The sequence below is a fragment of the Hemiscyllium ocellatum genome, chromosome 3 (assembly GCF_020745735.1).
Source record: "Hemiscyllium ocellatum isolate sHemOce1 chromosome 3, sHemOce1.pat.X.cur, whole genome shotgun sequence".
Classification (NCBI taxonomy): Eukaryota; Metazoa; Chordata; class Chondrichthyes; order Orectolobiformes; family Hemiscylliidae; genus Hemiscyllium; species Hemiscyllium ocellatum.
The window spans coordinates 13,703,459-13,722,951 of NC_083403.1; the positions used below are offsets into that span (position 1 = coordinate 13,703,459).

The window sequence follows — 19,493 nt, forward strand, 5'->3', positions numbered from 1 at the left end:
CGCGGCCGATTCAAGATGGCGGAGGTGGAGGAGCTGCCGGATGAGAGTGAGTCCGGGGGCGGCCTCGGAGGAGGAGTAGGCGGCGGCGGGGAGGAGGGGACCGGCAGGGTAGACGAGAGGGACAGACCCCTACACCCACCCCACCCCACCCCTCTCAACCACATCCCCTCCCCGTGAGCAGGAGGTCGAGTCTCCGGCGGAGTCTGCCCGATGAGGGCCGAGGATCCGGCACTGACTGACAGGCCGGGGCCGGGGACAGGGACAGATCCGGGCCCCCCCCCCCTCCCCAGGGTCGGGGGGGGACAGCAGAGCCCAGCTCCCGGATCCGCACCGCAGACTGAGAGGGTGGGGGAACCTACCGCTGCTGGAGACGGTCACCCCCCCCGCCCCCGGGAGCACCTCACCTCCACCTGGAGCTGTCTGTGGCTGTGGGGCGGCTGTCAGACTCAGGCTGGTCTCCCCCTGCCCCTGGCCCCTGCCCCTGGCCCTGTATCCCGGGGCCCTCCGCCTGGGGCCAGGCTCTCCTTCCCCTGACTCTGAGTGAGGGGCTGACGGATCCCCGGCTGGGAAAAGATAAATCACAGCAGGAGAGTGGGAGCTTTAACACACTTCCCCCCCCCCACTGTTGGAAGGAAAGTTGTGCTGCTGTTTACTTAAATTTGAAACTGAGTGTAGATCCTGTGCGTTTATGTTTTGTTTTTGTTTTTGTTTGATGTGAATTTTTGTACCTGATGGATTTGAAGGCTGCCTGACCAATGTGACTTTATGCTGGGGTTGGTTCTGCTTTGCCAGAAGACTGGGTTTGTTTGGATCAAAGAGATTCTTGGGATCCCCCTTTTTCTTTTTGGAATAAGTGGCTTGGCGGTGTGGGTGCTGCAAATGTATATGAGGGGCTGAGTGACCTGTTCCTGTTCCTGTAAAAGGTGTGTGATGCTGTGTAGCATATTGTATTCAAAACACTTCTCACTGGCCCATCATCCAAAACTATCACCAGTGATTCTGATGAGGTCCTGTTCCTGGATCGCCTTTGCTAATGTGGTCCCAAAATAAATTTCTGGAATTCCCTATCATGTTTGCAAACCTACTCAATTGCTTTAACCCTTCCTATCTTTGTAATCTTTTTCAGCATCTCCATCCTCTGTAATCTGTGCTCCTCTAATTTTGGAAAAAGTGAGGGTGCTGGAGATCAGAGTTGAAGAGTGTGATGCTGGAAAAGCACATCTGGTCAGGCAGCATCCGAGGAACAGGAGAGTTGACATTTCGAGTATAAGCCTTTCATACGAAGAGGGCCGGAAGATAAATGGGAGTGGGATGGGGCTGGAAATGGTAGCTGGGAATGCCATAAGTAGATGAAGGTGGCAAGGCGATGGTGATAGGTTGGAGTGGATAGGTGGGAAGGGAGATGGACAGATAGGACCACCTTCATCTACTTATTGTATTCCCAGCTATCTTCCCCAGCCCCACCCTCCCCCATTTATCTCCCAGTCCCCTTGGTCCCATCCCCTCATTACAGATGAAGGGCTTATGTTGGAAGCGTTGACTTTCTAGCTCCTCCGATACTGCATGACTGGCTGTGCTTTTCCAGCAACTCACTTTTCAACAACTCTAGTTTTGGCCTTGTTATTAATTCTGTCCACATGGGCAGCCATTCCTTCATTCCTGAAATTCTGAAATTATCCCCCGCGAACTTCTCTTGTCTCCTTTGAGACAGTCCTTGGAAAAAATGCTACTTGGATCAAGCTTTTGGTCAGCTGCCCTAACATTGGTTTAGTGTCAGATTTTGTTGCTTCACTTCTGTGCAGCAACTTGCAATGTTTTACAATGTTTACAGTGCTCTGTAAGAGTTGTTGCTGAAGGTTTTTAACCTGTGGTCTGAGGCTGTCCTGGTTAGAGAAGTTATCAAATTTTTATATTTGCTGTTTATTCCCTTGTGTAAGTGGCGTTGGCACTTTTTATGTTCAATGTGTGTAAATTTTGATGCATTTTCCTATTTACTATTTCTGTAATTGTGAAATAAGACATTTGTTTATGTTGGTTTTGGATTGGTGTCCATGTGACTTTTTTTTTAAAAGAGAGTGATGGGTTTATCTTCTCACTCTAGGGGGAAAATAATAGCTTTTGGTGAAAGGGAAAGTTTTTTTTTGTGTATGATTTAGATGATTTTTGACATTTAAAAACATGCTGTGCTGAATGAATGGTAAAGCAGCAATGAAAAACAATGACAGTTTTGTGTACTGCACAAGAACTCTTAACAAATTGCTTCTTTAGAATGAATCAAACTGGTAGTGCATTTGTGAATCACCCATAACCCTGCAGCATAATCACATCTCAAGAAACGGACTAGCAGTCAGTCTTTTTCTAAAGTCTAACTTTTGACAGAACTTGCTTGCGAAGGATTTGGTATATCCTTGGAAAAAAAGAGAAATTTTAAAGGGATTTGGGGAAAGAGGTGTGGAGTACTCAAACAAGTATGCTGTTTTGGAAATTGAGGGGTGATGGATTCTCAGGGAACATAGCACAAACAGGCAAGTTTCTGTATTGAGACTGGCTCGAATGCAATGAGGGGGTAGGTTGGGTTCCAAGAGATCGATTGTGTTAGGGGACCCTCTAGTCGAAAGTACAGACAGATGTTTGTGGCCAGCAGCGAAAAATCAGAATGGTGTGTTGCTTCCCTGGAGCTAGGATCAATGATCTCTCAGAGAGGGTGCAGAATGTTCTCACGGGGGAGAGGAGCCAGCAGGGGGTCATTGTTCACATTGGAACCAACGATGTAGGAAGGGAAAAGATTGACATTTTGAAGGGAGATAAGAGTTAGGATGGAATTTAAAAAGGAGGTCCTCGAGGAGTAATATCTGGATTACTGCCGGTGCAACGAGCTAGTGAGGTAGGAGTAGAATGCATGGCTGAGGAGCTGGTGTATGGGAGAAGGATTCCCATTTTTGGATCATTGGAATCTCTTTTGGGGTAGAAGTGACCTGAACAAGAAGGACGGATTGTGCCTGAATTGGAATGGGACTAATATACTGGCAGGGAGATTTGCTAGAACTGCTCTGGAAGATTTAAACTAGTAAGGTGGGGAGTGGGACCCAGGGAGATAGTGAGGAAAGAGATCAATCTGAGACTGGTACAGTTGAGAACAGAAGCGAGCCAAACAGGGCAGGCAGAGGCAAAGCAGACAACAAGGTTGGACTGATAAATTAAACTGCATTTATTTCAATGCAAGAGGCCTAACAGGGAAGCCAGATAAACTCCGAACTCAGGGCATGGTTAGGAACATAGGACTGGGATATCATAGCAATTACAGAAACATGGCTCAGGGATGGGCAGCTTAATGTTCCAGGATACAAATGCTACAGGAAGGATAGAAAGGGAGGCAAGAGACGAGGGTGAGTGACATTTTTGATAAGGGATAGTATTACAGCTGTACTGAGGGAGGATATCCCCAGCAAGTTATTTGGGTGGAACTGAGAAACAAGAAAGGAGTGACCACCTTATTGGGATTGTATTATAGGTGCTCTAATAGTCAGAGAAATTGAGAAACACATTTGTAAGGAGATCTCAGCTATCTGTAAGAATAATAGTATGATTATGGCAGGGGATTTTAATTTTCTAAACATAAACTGGGACTGCCTTGGTGTTAAGGGTTTAGATGGAAGTGTGTGCAAGACGATTTTCTGATTCAGTATGTGGATATACGTACTAGAGAAGGTGCAAAACTTGACCTACTCTTGAGAAATAAGGTAGCACAGGTGACTGAAGTGTCAGTGGGGGAGCACTTTGGGGCCAGTGACCATAATTCTATTTGTTTTTAACTAGTGATGGAAAAGTTGAAGTTCTAAATTAGAGGAAGACCAATTTGGACGGTAGATTAGATTCCCTACAGTGTGGAAACAGGACCTTCAGCCCAACAAGTCCACATCGACCCTCAAGAGTAACACCCAAATCCATTTCCCTCTGACTAATACACTATGGGCAATTTAACATGGCCAATTCACCTGCCCCCAGGGCTGTTTTCCCTGGAACATCGAAGACTGAGGGGTGACCTTAAAAGGTTTATAAAATCGAGGGGCATGGATAGGGTCAATAGAGAAAGTATTTTCCGGGGAGTCCAGAACTAGAGGGCATAGATTTAGGGTGAGAGGGGGAAAGATATAAAAGAGACCTAAGAGGTGATTTTTTTTTTCACGCAGAGGGTGGTACGTGTATGGAATGAGCTGCCAGAGGAAATGGTGGAGGCTGGTACAATTGCAACATTTAAAAGGTATCTGGATGGGGTATATGAATAGGGAGGGTTTAGAGGGATATGGGCTGGGTGCTGACGGGAGGGACTAGATTGGGTTGGGATATCTGGTCGGCATGGACAGGTTGGACCGAAGGGTCTGTTTCCATGCTGTACATCTCTGACTCTACTGTTAATTGGCTTGCTCCTTTTGAGCTGGTGTAAGCAGGATGCTGTCCTGTACTGTGACTCTCCATTCCATTCCCTTCCCCTTTGGACTGGAAGATGGAAACTTATACGGAGGGTTTCCATTTTAACCTCTTACCTCCCTCGGTTCTAGTCTGGGATCAGTAGCTAATGGTGTCAGTAATGACATTGATACAATTGAACAGGTCTTAATTGTGTCCCCAGTGTGATTATTGCTGAACAGTAGCCAGGCCTCTGAGAAGTATGTCATTGTACAACAGTGAAGTTCTGTGTGACTAACGTGTTTAGTAGAATTGTTAGGCCTGTCCAACATGTTGATAGTGATACATGCAAAAGCGTTTACTTTGATATCTGTATGATGCCAGAGCACTCACTGTTACGCATTACCAGTGACCGATCTGCAGCTAACAGTATGACTTTGTCCCCAAGTTATAATGCTCACCGTGTTGTCTGCAGAGAGCCAGCTGAGTTTGGAATTTTTGGATTTGATGAATGTCTTGTACAAATCTCACATACTTAAGATTTTAGTGAGATCACTTCTGCTTGATTTGAATTCATTTAATTAAACCAAACCATAATTCATTCTACAATGTGGTCATTTGTAGATAAACAAACTGCGCCACAATTATTATACTGCAATGAGCCCCTCTGTACATTAAAAGCCTACCATCTGAGAGTAACTTGAAAGCCATAATCTTACCTTGGATCCATCCACCACATCACAAGGTCACACAAGTTATTACTGTTTAGATCAAGCAGAATTTTCTGTTCATTCATCCATGAGAAAACCTGCAGTTCACTTCCTCTTCCCCTCACAACTGGTTTTAAATATGCTTTGGTTCTGACATTTCTGATTTCCATCTTTCATTTCCAGTAGCATTGTTTTGTTGAATTTCCGTATGTTTAATGGACTAAAATGACCAGAATTGTACAGAAGGCTGTTCATAGCGGTAGGTGTCCCTTAGAGTCAGTGACTCTGTTATTTGTTTCACCAACCCAAAGTATCAGTGCTGCAGCCTTGTGAAGCTCATGTCAGAAGCACCAAGTATAAAAGCACAGTTTAACGTAGTCCCCTATATTTAACCCCTTTCAAGTTCTTTCGTGCAAGACCCAAGTCCAGACAGTATTCAGTCATTCAAATGGAAGCGCAAATCTCTGGGGCAGCTCAGAATGGGCCTTGCCAATGTCACCCATACCCCAAGAGCAAATTTTCAGAAATCTGCTGATGTTCCACACTTGTAGATTATCAGCCAGTTGGCTTTGTAATGTTTCTATCTTCATGATTCATCCTCCACTTGAATGTGTTTATAGTATAAAGAAATCTACCTCCTCTGCGCCACTCTCTCCCTCCTATAACCACCACTGCAACCACAGCCTAGCCATTTCATGTTCGGTGATGTCCATGTTGTGGGACTGCAAAGTAAGGTGAATACTAGCTTCTGCTAGTATTTAAAAATCATACCAGACTTCTTCCTCTGGCATATCCCTCTGCTGACAAGTCTGGGTATGATTCTGTTTTACTTATTTCCTAATTTTCTGTTGCTTTCTGTAGTAATTCCTTCATCAGTTTATCGATATTTGTAAGTACAGTAATACAATGGCTGGAAGTTTGAGAACACAGTTAATGAAGTCTGTAAGCATTGGAACAAGGATGGAGATGATTGCATTCATGATATTGTCACTGGACTAGTAACCCAAAGACCCAGGCTCTGATGAAATAGGTTCCGATCCCACTACAGCAGCTGTTAACTTCAGAAAATTTGCATTAAATGCTAGATTCATTTGGGTTCATTTTAAGGTGCCTTAAGGATAGAATCTGCTGTATTTCCCTGGTCTGACCTACATATCATTTCAGTTAACTGCATTGCTGTGGTCTGTTAACTGCCCTCTGAAATGGTCTAGCCCTAATATATCACTCCGTTCAAAAGCAATTAGGGACACTTCCAACCCATGAAAGAAAAAAGGAGAGCATTGAACTGACAGGTCCTTGTCTGGAATGCTGCTTCTCTCTGCTGTTTTCAGATCTGTATGTGCAATCTGAACTTGTTTAGCTTTCCACCCTCCATTTTTGTAATTGCAGGTGATGTGTGTGTGTGTGTATATATTTTTTTTGTATGCAAAACAAAGTAATTGTGTTTTTGTAGATTTTGATAGTGGTCATCACAGTTTGTTTGGTTTGAACCTGACTTCACTGAGTCTGATCTGATATGGCTTTCTAGAGAGTCTTGCTAATTCTGCAATTGGGACATTAGAAAGGAAGATGGCTGGCTGCTTTCCACTTGTCTAGTACAGCGACCTTCTGATTACTGTGGAGCTTAGGATATAAATAGAACCAGGCTTCAGTGACAGGGAGTAGCAGGTGTCTGTGTTTGTCCCCTCGTGTCCAGTCAGTTTAAAGCCTAGTCTTAACTGTTGTCTCCATTTGGAAATATATATACATGTGAACAAACCTCAGGAGCCAGCCACTTGGGCCTTCAAGCCTCCTCCACTGTTCAATATGATCATGGCTGATCAGAGTTTTAACCTTCAATCCAGTTTCCAATCGACTAGCAAAACAGATTCTTGCTGAGCAAGATAGTGACATCAACCTCTTCCTTAAAGATGTTCAAAGACTCTGCCTACATTACCTTTTTAGAAAACATTCCAGAGATGCTCAACCTTCTGAGAGGAAATATATTCTTCGCATCTGCCTTAAGTGACTACCTTTTGTTGTTTGTTTTGTTTTAAACAATGACCTCCTAGGTATAGATCTCCAACCAGAGGAAATATCCTTCTCGTATTCACCCTGTAAAGTCCCCTCAGGATCTTGTATATTTCAATCAAATCGCCCCTTGAATTTCAAAAACTGCAGTGGATGCAGTCTACTCTTCATTATACAGTGCAGCCATTCTAGGTGTTGGTCGAGTAAACCTTTTTCTGAACTGCCTCCAGTTCATTTACATTCCTGCTTAAAGAAACACACTAGCTTTCGGAGAGTCACTCCTTCACCAGGTGATTGTCAGGTGAGTTGCTCCGAAAGCTAGTGTGCTTCCAATTAAACCTGTTGGACTATAACCTGGTGTTGTCCTTTTATAACTTCTTAAAGAAGGCGACCAGTACTGTACACAGTATGTCAGATGTGGCTTGACCAGTGTCCTATCTGAGTTAGCTCAATTAGCTGAAAAGCTGATTGTGATGCCAACAATGTATGTTAAATTCCTGCACTGATGAAGTGATCATGAAGGACTTTTTCTTTCCTCAAACTCTCCCCTTGCTTGAGGCATGGTTAAACCTCTGGTTAAACCACCACCAGCCATCTCTCTCTAATGAGAGATGAGCCCTATGGTCCTGTGGGACTATGGCGATCTTAATTTCATGTTTATAACCTGAAGCATCTTTACATTGATTTCCCTCATAATAAATAATAACATCCTTAGCTTTCCCAATTACTAAGCATATCTGCATACTAAATTCTTACAACTCATTTGCTTGGACACCCAGATCCCTCTGCATCACAGCTGTGGAATCTCTTATCATTGTAATGATGGCTTTTACATTAATCAGTATATCATCGTGGGGCCAGAGTCCTGGTGAATTACTTAACTAGGGCTGTGGGTGGGGCATTAACTAAATTATGGGGGAGGGTGAGTTTTAGTTACATGGAAAATTATGGAAAAAATTACAGTGCGGAAGGGCTCAGCAGACATTTATTTAAGCTTCCCATAAAAGTAATAGGAGAGTGTGGAAAGAGTTAGGAATTTAACTTCTGGCACAGCAGATGAGATGACTGAGAAGGAGGACAGTCAATGCAGGACTGAGGATGTTGCACTTAAATGTGCGCAGTATACAAAGCAAGGTAAATGAGTTTGTAGCGCAGATTGAAATTGGGAGGTATGATGTTGTGGTTATCACAGATGTGGCTGTGAGGCGATTGAGGTAGGAACTAAATATTCAAGGAGACGGATCCTTTTGAAAGGACAGGTAAGTGGACAAGGCAGTGGGCTTGCCTTGTTCGTAAGAAATTAAATTAAATCAATAGCCAGCAGGCATATCGAGTCGGATGGTGTAGAATCTCTGGGTAGAGTTGAGGAACTGCAAAGGAGAAAATACGCCTCTGAGAGTTATGTACAGGCCCCTTAGCAGCGGTCAGGATGTGGGGAGGGACATAAATCAGGAGGTATGAAGGTACTATTAAAATCATCATGAGGAATTTCAATATGCAGGTGGGCCTGGAAAATCAGACTGCGGATCTCGAGAACAGGAATTTGTGGTGTGTCTATGGGATGGTTTTTGGAGCAGCTTGTGGAAGGGCCCACTACAGAGCAGACGGTCTGATTTGGTGATGTGTAATTAGGCAGAGTTGATTGGAGAGCTTAAGGTGAAATAACTCCTGAGGGGGCAATGACCATAATAAGACAGAATTCACCCTGCAGTTAGAGAGGGAGAAGCTGGAATCAGATAGAACTATATTGTAATGGAGTAAAGGTAACTACAAAGACATGAAGGAGGAGCCGAGCAGTGAGATGGTCGGGCAGTAATAGCAGGGGTTTCTGGGGTAATTTGAGAGGTGCAGCAGAAATTCATTCAAAGGAAGAAGAGCCTACCAAGGGGAGGCTGAGGCATGGATGGCTGACCGGGCAGGTTAGAGACAGCAGAAAAGCATACAGTATGTTGAAAATTAGTGGGACGTTAGAGGATTGGGAAGCCCTTAGAAGCTAACACAGGGAAAAGGAAAGAGCAAAAATGGGGGAGGAGAAGTTGAAATGAGAATCAATTAGCTGGTAATATAAAAATATTGCAAGAGTTTTTTTTAAGATCTCTAAAAGGCAAGAGCGTACATTAGACCATTGGAAAGTAAAGCTGGGGAAGTTGTAATGAGAGCAAAGAAATGGCTGAGGAACTAAATAGATACTTTGCATCAGTTTTCACAGTGGAAGACACCAGCAGTACACAAAAATTTCAAGAGAGTCAGGCGGTAGAGGCCATTACTAAGAAGATGAGGCTGGGGAAGCTGAAAAGTCTTTAGGTGGATAAATCCAGTTAGTAAGTTTGCAGATGACACCAAAATTGGAGGTGTAGTGGACAGCAAAGAGGGTTACCTCAGATTGCAACAGGATATTGATCAGATGGACCAATGGGCTGAGATGTGGCAGGTGGAGTTTGATTTCAGATAAATGCGAGGTGCTGCATTTTGGGAAAGCAAATCTTACCAGGACTTATACACTTAATGGTAAGGTCCTAGGGAGTGTTGCTGAACAAAGAGACCTTGGAATGCAGGTTCATAGCTCCTTGAAAGTGGAGTCGCAGGTAGATAGGATAGTGAAGAAGGCGTTTGATATGGTTTCTTTTATTGGTTGGAGCATTGAGTACAGGAGTTGGGAGGTTATGTTACAGCTGTACAGGACGTTGGTGGGGCCACTTTTGGAATACTGCATTCAATCCTGGTCTCCTGCCTATCAGAAAGATGTTGTGAAGCTTGAAAGGGTTCAGAAAAGATTTACAAGGATGTTGCCAGGGTTGGATGATTTGAGCTATAGGGAGAAGCTGAACAGGCTGGGGCTGTTTTCCCTGGAGCATCGGAGGCTGAGGGGTGACCTTTATAGAGGTTTACAAAATTGAGGGGCATGGACAGGGTAAATAAGCAGGTTGGGGAATCCAGAATTAGAGGGCATAGGTTTAGGGTGAGAGGGAAAGATATGAAAGAGACCTAAGGGGCAACTTTTTCACACAGAGGATGGTATGTGTATGGAATGAGCTGCCAGAGGAAGTGGTGGAGGCTGGTACAATTGCAACATTTAAGAGGCATTTGGATGGGTATATGAATAGGAAGGGTTTGGAGGGATATGGGCCGGGTGCTGGCAGGTGGGACTAGATTGGGTTGGGATATCTGGTTGGCATGGACGGGTTGGACCGAAGGGTCTGTTTCTGTGCTGTACATCTGTCTCTAAATCACCCAGACTGGCTGGACTACGTGCAGGATCTAAAGGAGATAGCTGAGGAAATCTTAGGGGCATTAGTGGTGATCTTTCAGGAATCACTGGAGTCAGGGAGGGTCCCAGAGAAGTGAAAAATGATTAAGTTAGCACTCCTGTTAAAGAAGGGAGAGAAAGACAAGCTATCGGCTGGTTAAACTGACCTCCATCTCTAGTAAGGTTTCAAAGTCCATCAAGGATGAAATTGCATGGTATTTGGAAGTGTGTAGTAAAATAGGGCTGAGTCAGCATAACTTTGTCAAATGGAGGTCATGCCTGACAAATCTTGTTAAGATTCTTTTGAGTAGGTAAAGAGCAAATAAAATAAAGGAATACCAGTGGATGTGTTCTGTCTAGATTTCCAGACAGGCCTTTCACAAGGTGATGCACAGGAGGCTGCTAAATAAGACAGCCTTTATTTTCCTCAGGATGGCAGCTCCCACAGAACCAGGGTTTTAGAGTAGGTTTTTGTGGTTTTAGAATTGATTGTGGAAACTGCCACGCCCCTCTCTACCAGAGATTTCTCTTGGCGTTCTTTCTCCCTGGACTGGAGAAACACTGCGTGTGAGACCATGTATTTTCCTAAATTTGCTTTTGCCAAGGCTGTGTTTATGGGATGATACTATATTGGAACAGCTACTGTTTAGTCATTAAATAATCTAGTATTCTGTTAAGTTTTCCAATAATGTCAATTATACCAGTTCTTCTTTCATTTTTTGTTTGTTAGTATTTTAACTAGAGGAAAGGATAGTGTGTTTCGCTTAAAGCCAAGTAGTATGACCAGTCAAATTACACCTGGAACACAACACCTTCCACTTGCCTTTAAATAAAGATAAAAATTAGGATCTAGGCTATCTCCTTGATCTATTTGAAGGGGCTGTGTGGTGCTGGAAAAGCACAGCCAGTCAGGCAACATCCAAGGAGCAGGAAAGTCACTGTTTTGGGCATAAGCCCTTCATCAGGGATCCTTTATCTTATGGTTTTATGCTGAGTCAGTTTGTGAACCAATCATTTTCATATATTATAAAATTTTAGTTATGCCTAAAACATCAACTCTCCTGCTCAGATGCTGCCTGACCTGCTGTGCTTTTCCAGCAGCACACTGTTTGAATCTGATCTCCAGCATCTGCGGTCCTCACTTTCTCCTATGCTTTGAAGAGGGTTTGGTCTGGTCCATAGTAATGTATAGCTTTGTGTTTCTCTGTTTTCATCTTTAGTCTCCTCCTTGCCAATTCAGCTTTTTTTGTACATATCTATATATTTACCTTCTCTTATATTCATTCCGGGCATGCATTCCTCGGGAGAGCTTGGTTTTGACATCAACTATATTTCCCTCTCCTCAAATGTTACTTGACTTTCCTGGAAGCCCAATGTTTATTGTCCATCCTTTATTTCCCTGTGAAAGAATGGTCTGAATTTAGAGTCATAGAGTATGGAAACTGATCCTTCAGTCCAACTCGTCTATGCTGGCCAAGTTTCCCAAACTAAACTAGTCCCATTTGTCGTGTATCCCTAAATCTTTTGTCTTCATGTACCTATCCAAATGTCTTTTTAAATGTTATAACTGTATCTGTATCTACCACGTCCTCTGGCAGTTAATTTCACATATGGATGAACCTCTGGAAAAAGTTGCCCTTCAACTTCCTTTTTAAATCTTTCCCCTCTTGCCTTAAAAATGTGACCCCTAGTGTTTAACTCCCCCACCCTAGGGAAAAGACCTTCAGCTATTCACCTTATCTATGCTCCTCTTGATTTTATTAACCTTTTATTAGGTCATCCCCCAACATCTTAACACTCCAGTGGAAAAAGTCGTAGCCTCTCAAACCGTCCTGGTTAATCTTTTCTCTACCCCCTCTAATTTGATGACATACTTTCCATAGCAGAGAGACCAAACTGTACACAGTACACCAAACGTGACCTCGCCAACATCCTGCAAACTGCAATATGGCATTCCAACTCAGTGGCCTGAGCAATGAAGGCAAACATACCAAATACCTTATTTATCACCCTGTCCACCTGTGATGCAACTTAGAAAGAACTATATATCTGAACCTCTCAGTCTCTGTTTGACAACATTCCTGGGGCCGTACCATTAAATGTATATATCCTGTCCTCATTCGTCTTACCAAAGGAAACATCTCCTCTGTGTGACTCCTCAGCCCTTTTGTCCAATTGACCAAGATATCGTTGTAATCTTAGATAACCTTCTTCATGATCCACATATCACCAACTTTGGTTTCATCCGCAAAGTTGCTAGCCATGTTTCCTAAATTCTCATCCAAATCATTGATATCAATGACAAACAACAGTGGACCCAGCACCGATCCCTGTTCACAGTGCTCCAGTCTGAAAAACCATGCTGCATCACCACCCTCTGTCTCCTACCATCAAACTAATTTTGTGATCAATTGGCAAAATCTCCCTGAATCCCGTGTGATCTGATCTTACGAACCTGTCCATCATGTGGAACCTTGTCGAAGGTTTTGCTTAAGTCCATGTGGGCAACGTCTCCCACTGTACCCTCATCTATCATCTTGGTCACGTCCTCAAAAACAACTCCATCAAGTTTGAGAGAGACAGTTCCCCATGCTGACTATCCCTAATCGGTCACAGACTCCTACAGCATGGAAACAGACCCTTTGGTCCAAATAGTCCCAATATGCTGACCCTGTTCCCAAACCAAACGAATCTCACTTGACTGCATTTGGCCCACAGCCTTCCAAACCCTTTCTATTCATGTACTTAACCAAATAACTATTAAATGTTGTCAATGTACCTACTGCATCAACCACTTCTTCTGGCACTTCATTCCACACACGAGCCACTCTGTAAAAAGAACAAGTTGTCCCACATGTCCTTTTTAAACTTATTCCTCTCGCCTTAAAAATTTGCCCCCTAGTTTTGAAACGCACCCCCACCCTGGGGTAAAAACCCTGACCTATGCCCCTCACGATTTTATAAGCCTCTCTCCAGTCACCCCTCAACCTCCTATGCTGCAGTGAAAAAAGTCCCAGCCTATCTAGCCTATTTATAATAACTCAAACGCTATTGTTCCAGCAACATCCTGGTCAATCTTTTCTGAACCCTCTCCAGTTTAATAATAATACCCTTTGTATAACATGGCGAGCAGAACTGGGCATAGTACTTCCAGTTAAATCTGTCCAATCTGAAAAAGATCCATTAATCCTAACTCTGCCTTCTGTGCATTAACCAATCCTCAATCCATGCTAATATGTGGCACTTAATATCAAATGACCTTATCTTGTGCAATAACCTTTTTTTTAAAATATGTCGAGCTTGACTCTGGAAATCCTAACCCATCACATCTCTCTGTCGTCAAATCTGCTCATTATATCCCCAATGAACTCAAGCAAATTTGTCAAGCATGAATTCTCTTTCAGAAGACCCAAACACTGTTTGGTTATGTTTTTCTAAATGTCCTATTATTTCTTCATTAATCGTGGACTCAAGAATTTTCCAAACAGCAGATATTAGGGTAACTAATGTATAGTTTCCTGTTTTCTAATTCCCTCTCTTCCTTGAATGGAGTTCCATATCACTTTTCCAATCCTGATCTTTGTCTATGTCCTAGCCTGCATTAGTTGATGGACAGTAATTCTTTTGAAATCACAAGTTCAAAGTGTGCAGCAAAAATATTCCAGTGAGGAAGAAGGATTCTAGGAAGGAGATAAACTGACCATAGTTAACCAAGGAAATAACAGTATCAAATTGTACTTTTTTTTTCAATGTGGCAAAATTGAAGATGAAAGTCTCTGGTGTTGTGTAGTATATGGGTATCGATAGGGCTTTGGCTAACTAATAGATGAGAGTGAGTTGGAGTTGAGGAGTCACTTTCAGGATCTGCTGATTCACCAGCTAAGGCCAGGCAGCACTGGTAGTCAGCAGCAGGTTTCCCTCCCCACATTTGACCTGATGCCAAGTTGACAAGAGTCAAAGTTGAGGACTTCCAGGGCAATCCCTGTATGCCTCTGTGCCACCAGCTTTGGTGTTTCTGATGCTGATTAGTTCAGGATCTATGCAGGGATGATGATGGTGGTGTCTGAGACATGAACTGTAAGGTCTGAGTCTGTCTGTATGACCATCAGGCTATTGCTTGACTGCTCTATAAGGCTACTTTCCCAATGTTTGGTACAAGTGTGTAAAAGTTAGTGAGGCCTGTGCACTGTCTACTGGGCAGAATATCCCTTTTGCTCGCAATGTCTGGGTTGGATGTTGGCTGGTCCGCTAAGTTTTTTTTTTGTTTTTATTTGACTTTTCTATGGCAGCTCGACACATCTGTGACTATAACTGTGTGGCTTGCCCTGACCATTTCAGAGTGCACTTAAGAGGTGATCGCACTGCTGTGGTTTGGATACATGCGAACCATCAGATAGGGAAGGGAATCTGCTATCCTTACCCTGGTCAAGTATCAAGTTTGGTTTTCGGCAACAGCTGCTTGTTTCATGATCATCCATTACTGACGCTGGCTTGTTCTCAGATGTAGTTGATCTGTTGAAAGCACTTTAGGATGTGCTGGAGTTTTCTGAAATTCTACAGAAATTAAATACCTTCCTTTAAATCTCTAAAAAGAAATATTTGTATTTATGGAGTACCTTATTGTGTGTCACGTGGCTACATGAGGAGATATCTGGGGAGAAGTCAGAAAATGGTGAGGAAGATGAAGAAAAGCTGTGAAATTAAATTGTCAAGGCACATAAACATTGCAGTGAAATATTTTACAGATATATCATTTTTAAAAAAAGGTTGATGGGCGTTGGGTAATTTGAGGCACAGATCAGGTAATACTAGATGTGCCTCTATTTACCAGGTAAAGAGAAAATGTAAAGGTGGCATTGAAGGATGATCTGAAGAACAAGATAAGTGAGTTTAGAATAACGAGGGATTGATTGGGGGAAAAAAACCAAGCACCCTCAAAGAGGGCAAAGTTCCTGGTCTGAATGGATTGCATCCAAGTATTTCCGAAACATCAAGGGAAGAGATAGGAAAGGCATTAGAGAAAATATCAAAACAGCAGAGGACTAGTGAAGAGCTAATGCCCTTCCTCTAGTGTCATAGTGATGCACAGCACGGAAACAGACCCTTCGGTCTAACTTGTCTATGCTGACCTGATAACCCAACGTAATCTAGTCCCTTTTGCCAACTGTTGACCCATATCCCTCTAAACCCTTCCTATTCATATACCCATCCAGATGCCTTAACTGTTGCAACTGCACCAGCCTCCACCACTTCCTCTGGCAGCTCATTCCATACACGTACCACCCTCTGTGTGAAAAAGTTGCCTCTTAGGTCTCTTTAATATCTTTCCCCTCTTCCCCCTAAACCTATGCCCTCTAGTTCTGGACTCTCTGACCCCATGGAAATGACTTTACCTATTTACCCTATCCATGCCCCTCATAATTTTGTAAACCTGTATAAGGTCACCCCTCAGCCACTGACGCTCCAGGGAAAACAGGCCCAGCCTGTTCAGCCTATCCCTATAGCTCAAATCATCCAACCCTGGCAACATCCTTGTAAATCTTTTCTTAACCCTTTCAAGTTTCACAACATCTTTCCAATAGGAAGGAGACCAGGATTGAATGCAGTATTCCAAAATTGGCCCCACCAATGTCCTGTACAGCTGTAACATAACCTCCCAACTCCTGTACTCCATGCTCTGACCAATAAAATAAAGCATACTAAACGCCACCTTCACTATCCTATCTACCTGAGGCTCCACTTTCCAGGAGCTATGTACCTGTACTCCAAGGTCTCTTTGTTCAGCAACACTCCCTAGGACCTTACCATTAAGTGTATAAGTCCTGCTAAGATTTGCTTTCCCAAAATGCAGCACCTCGCATTTATCTGAATTAAACTCCATCTGCCACTTCTCAGCCCATTGGCCATCTGGTCAAGATCCTGTTGTAATCTGAGGTAACCTTCGCTGCCCACTACACCTCCAATTTTGGTGTCATCTGCAAACTTACAAAATGTACCTCTTATGCTTGCATCCAAATCTGACAAATGTTAGAGGACCCAGCACCGATCCTTGCGGCACTCCACTGGTCACAGGCCTCTAGTCTGAAAAGCAACCCTCCACCACTACCCTCTGTCTTCTACATTTCAGCCAGTTCTATATCCAATGGTTAGTTCTCCCTGTATTCTGTGAGGTCTAACCAGTCTCCCATGGGGAACCTTGTTGAACGCCTTACTGAAGTCCATATAGATCACATCTACTGCTCTGCCCTCATCAATCCTCTTTGCTACTTCATCAAAAGACTCAATCATGTTTGTGAGACATGATTTCCCACTCAAAGCCATGTTGATTATCCCGAATCAGTCCTTGCCTTTCCAAATACGTGAACGTTCTGTCCCTCAGGATTCCCTCCAACACCTTGCTCACCACTGACATCAGGGTCACTGATCTATAGTTCCCTGACTAGTCCTTACCACCCTTTTTAAACAGTGGCACCACGTTTGCAACCTCCAGTCTTCCGGCACCTCACCTGTGACTGTCGATGATACAAATCTTCCATCCCCTTCTCCATAGCAAACACGTGCAAAATACTCGCCCATTAGTATCTCCCCCATTTCCTGCGGCTCCACACAAAGGCCGCCTTGCTGATCTTTGAGGGGCCCTATTCTCTCCCTAGTTACCCTTTTAGTCCTTAATGTATTTGTAAAAGCCCTTTGGATTCTCTTTGACCCTATTTGCTAAAGCTATCTCATATCCCCTTTTTGCCCTACTGATTTCCATCTTTGAATATACTCCGACTGTCTTTATACTCTAAGGATTCACTCGATCTCTCCTGTCTGTACCTGACATATGTATTTAAGAACGGGATGGATCATATTCAACATTAACTTCTGTTGTCGGAAAAAGAATCCTCACTAAAGAGGGAACAGGAGGATGCCTTGAAGAGTGATATAACAATGAGTAGACTGACGGAGGGAGAATCTTGCTAACACAAACTAGGAACAGGCAATTCAGCCCCCTGAACCTGGTTCACTATGTAACATGGTCATAGTTGACCTCCTGTGGGCCTCTATTCTCTATTCCCTAATAGAGTATAAAGACAGTGGGAGTATACTTGAGGGAATCAGGAGGGCAAAAAGAGGATATGAGATCGCTTTGGCAAATAGAATTAAGGAGAGTCCAAAGGATTTTTACAAATACATTTAAGAACGAAAGGGTAACTAGGGAGAGAATAGGGCCCCTCAAAGATCAGCAAGGCGGCCTTTGTGTGGAGCCACAGAAAATGGGGGCGATACTAAACGAGTAATTTGCATCAGTATTTACTGTGGCAAAGGATATGGAAGATATAGACTGTAGGGAAATAGATGGTGACATCTTGCAAAATATCCAGATTACAGAGGAGGAAATGCTGGGTGTCTTGAAACGTATAAAGGTGGATAAATCACCAGGACCTGATCAGGTGTACCCGAGAACTCTGGGAAGCAAGAGAAGTGATTGCTGGGCCTCTTGCTGAGATATTTGTATCATTGATAGTCATAGATGAGGTGTCGGAAGACTGGAGGTTGGCTAATGTGGTGCCACTGTTTAAGAAGGGTGATAAGGACAAGCCAGAGAACTATAGACCAGTGAGCCTGATGTCAGTGGTGGGCAAGTTGTTGGAGGGAATCCTGAGGGACAGGATGTACATGTATTTGGAAAGCAATGACTGATTCGGGATAGTCAACATGGCTTTGTGTGTGGAAAATCATGTCTCACAAACTTGATTGAGTTTTTTGAAGAAGTATCAAAGAGGATTGATGAGGGCAGAGCAGTTGACATGATCCATATGGATTTCAGTAAGGCATTCGACAAGGTTCCCCATGAGAGACTGATTAGCAAGGTTAGATCTCACGGAATACAGGAAGAACTAGCCATTTGGATGCAGAACTGGCTCAAAGGTAGAAGACGGAGGGTGGTGGTGGAGGGTTGTTTTTCAGACTGGAGGCCTGCGACCAGTGGAGTGCCACAAGGCTGGGTCCTCTCTACTTTTTATCATTTATATAAATGATTTGGATGCGAGCATAAGTGGTACAGTTAGTAAGTTTGCAGATGACACCAAAATTGGAGGTTAATGGACAGCGAATAAGGTTACCTCAGAATACAACAGGATCTTGACCAGATGGGCCAATGGGTCGAGAAGTGGCAGATGGCATTTTAATTCAGATAAATACGAGGAGCTGCATTTTGGGAAAGCGAATCTTAGCAGGACTTATACACTTAATGGTAAGGTCCTAGGGAGTGTTGCTGAATAAAGAGACCTTGGAGTGCAGGTTCATAGCTCCTTGAAAGTGAAGTCGCAGGTAGATAGGATAGTGAAGGCAGTATTTGGTATGCTTTCCTTTATTGGTCAGAGTATTGAGTACAGGAGTTGGGAGGTCATGTTGTGGCTGTACAGGACATTGGTTAGGCCACTGTTGGAATATTGCGTGTAATTCTGGTCTCCTTACAATCGGAAAGATGTTGTGAAACTTGAAAGGGTTCAGAAAAGATTTACAAGGATATTGCTAGGGTTGGAGGATCTGAACTACAGGGAGAGGCTGAACAGGCTGAGGCTGTTTTCCCTGGAGTGTCGGAGGCTGAGGGGTGACCGTATAGAGGTTTATAAAATTGATGGACATGGGTAGGGTAATTGAAAAAAATCTTTTCCTTGGGGTCGGCTAGTCCAGAATTAGAGGCCATAGATTTAGGGTGAGAGGGGAAAAGTATAAAAGAGACCTCGGGGGCAACTTTTTGATACAGAGATGGTATGTATATGGAATGAGCTGTCAGAGGAAGTGGTGCAGGCTGGTACAATGACAGCATTTAAGAGGTATTTGGATAGGTATATGAATAGGAAGGGTTTGGAGGGATATGGGCCGGGCGCTGGCAGGTGGGACTAGATTGGGTTGGGATATCTGGTTGGCATGGACATGTTGGACCGAAGGGTCTGTTTCCATGCTGTGCATCTCTATGACCAGAAGAGATGATCTAGCAGTAACTCCTTGACATTCAGCTGTGTTATCATTACTGAATCCCCCACTATCAATGTCCTTGGGGTCATCATTGATGGGAACTCAATTGGACTAGCCGTATAAACACAGTGGCTACAAGAGCAAGTCAGAGA

General features: G+C 43.5%; 1 protein-coding gene across 2 annotated transcripts in view; it reads left to right on the forward strand.

The window, feature by feature from the left end:
* The window catches only part of lin9 (lin-9 DREAM MuvB core complex component), a 115,673-nt gene continuing 96,180 nt past the window's right edge, over positions 1 to 19,493 (forward strand). Inside the window, exon 1 of one of the 2 annotated variants that reach the window (XM_060855754.1) lies at positions 1 to 46. In XM_060855754.1, coding sequence (XP_060711737.1) covers positions 16 to 46 — 31 coding nt within the window. In that variant the 5' untranslated portion in view covers positions 1 to 15. Of the gene's footprint in view, positions 47 to 4,202; positions 4,262 to 19,493 lie in introns of those variants that run through there. The other variant, XM_060855745.1, reaches the window with a different exon arrangement.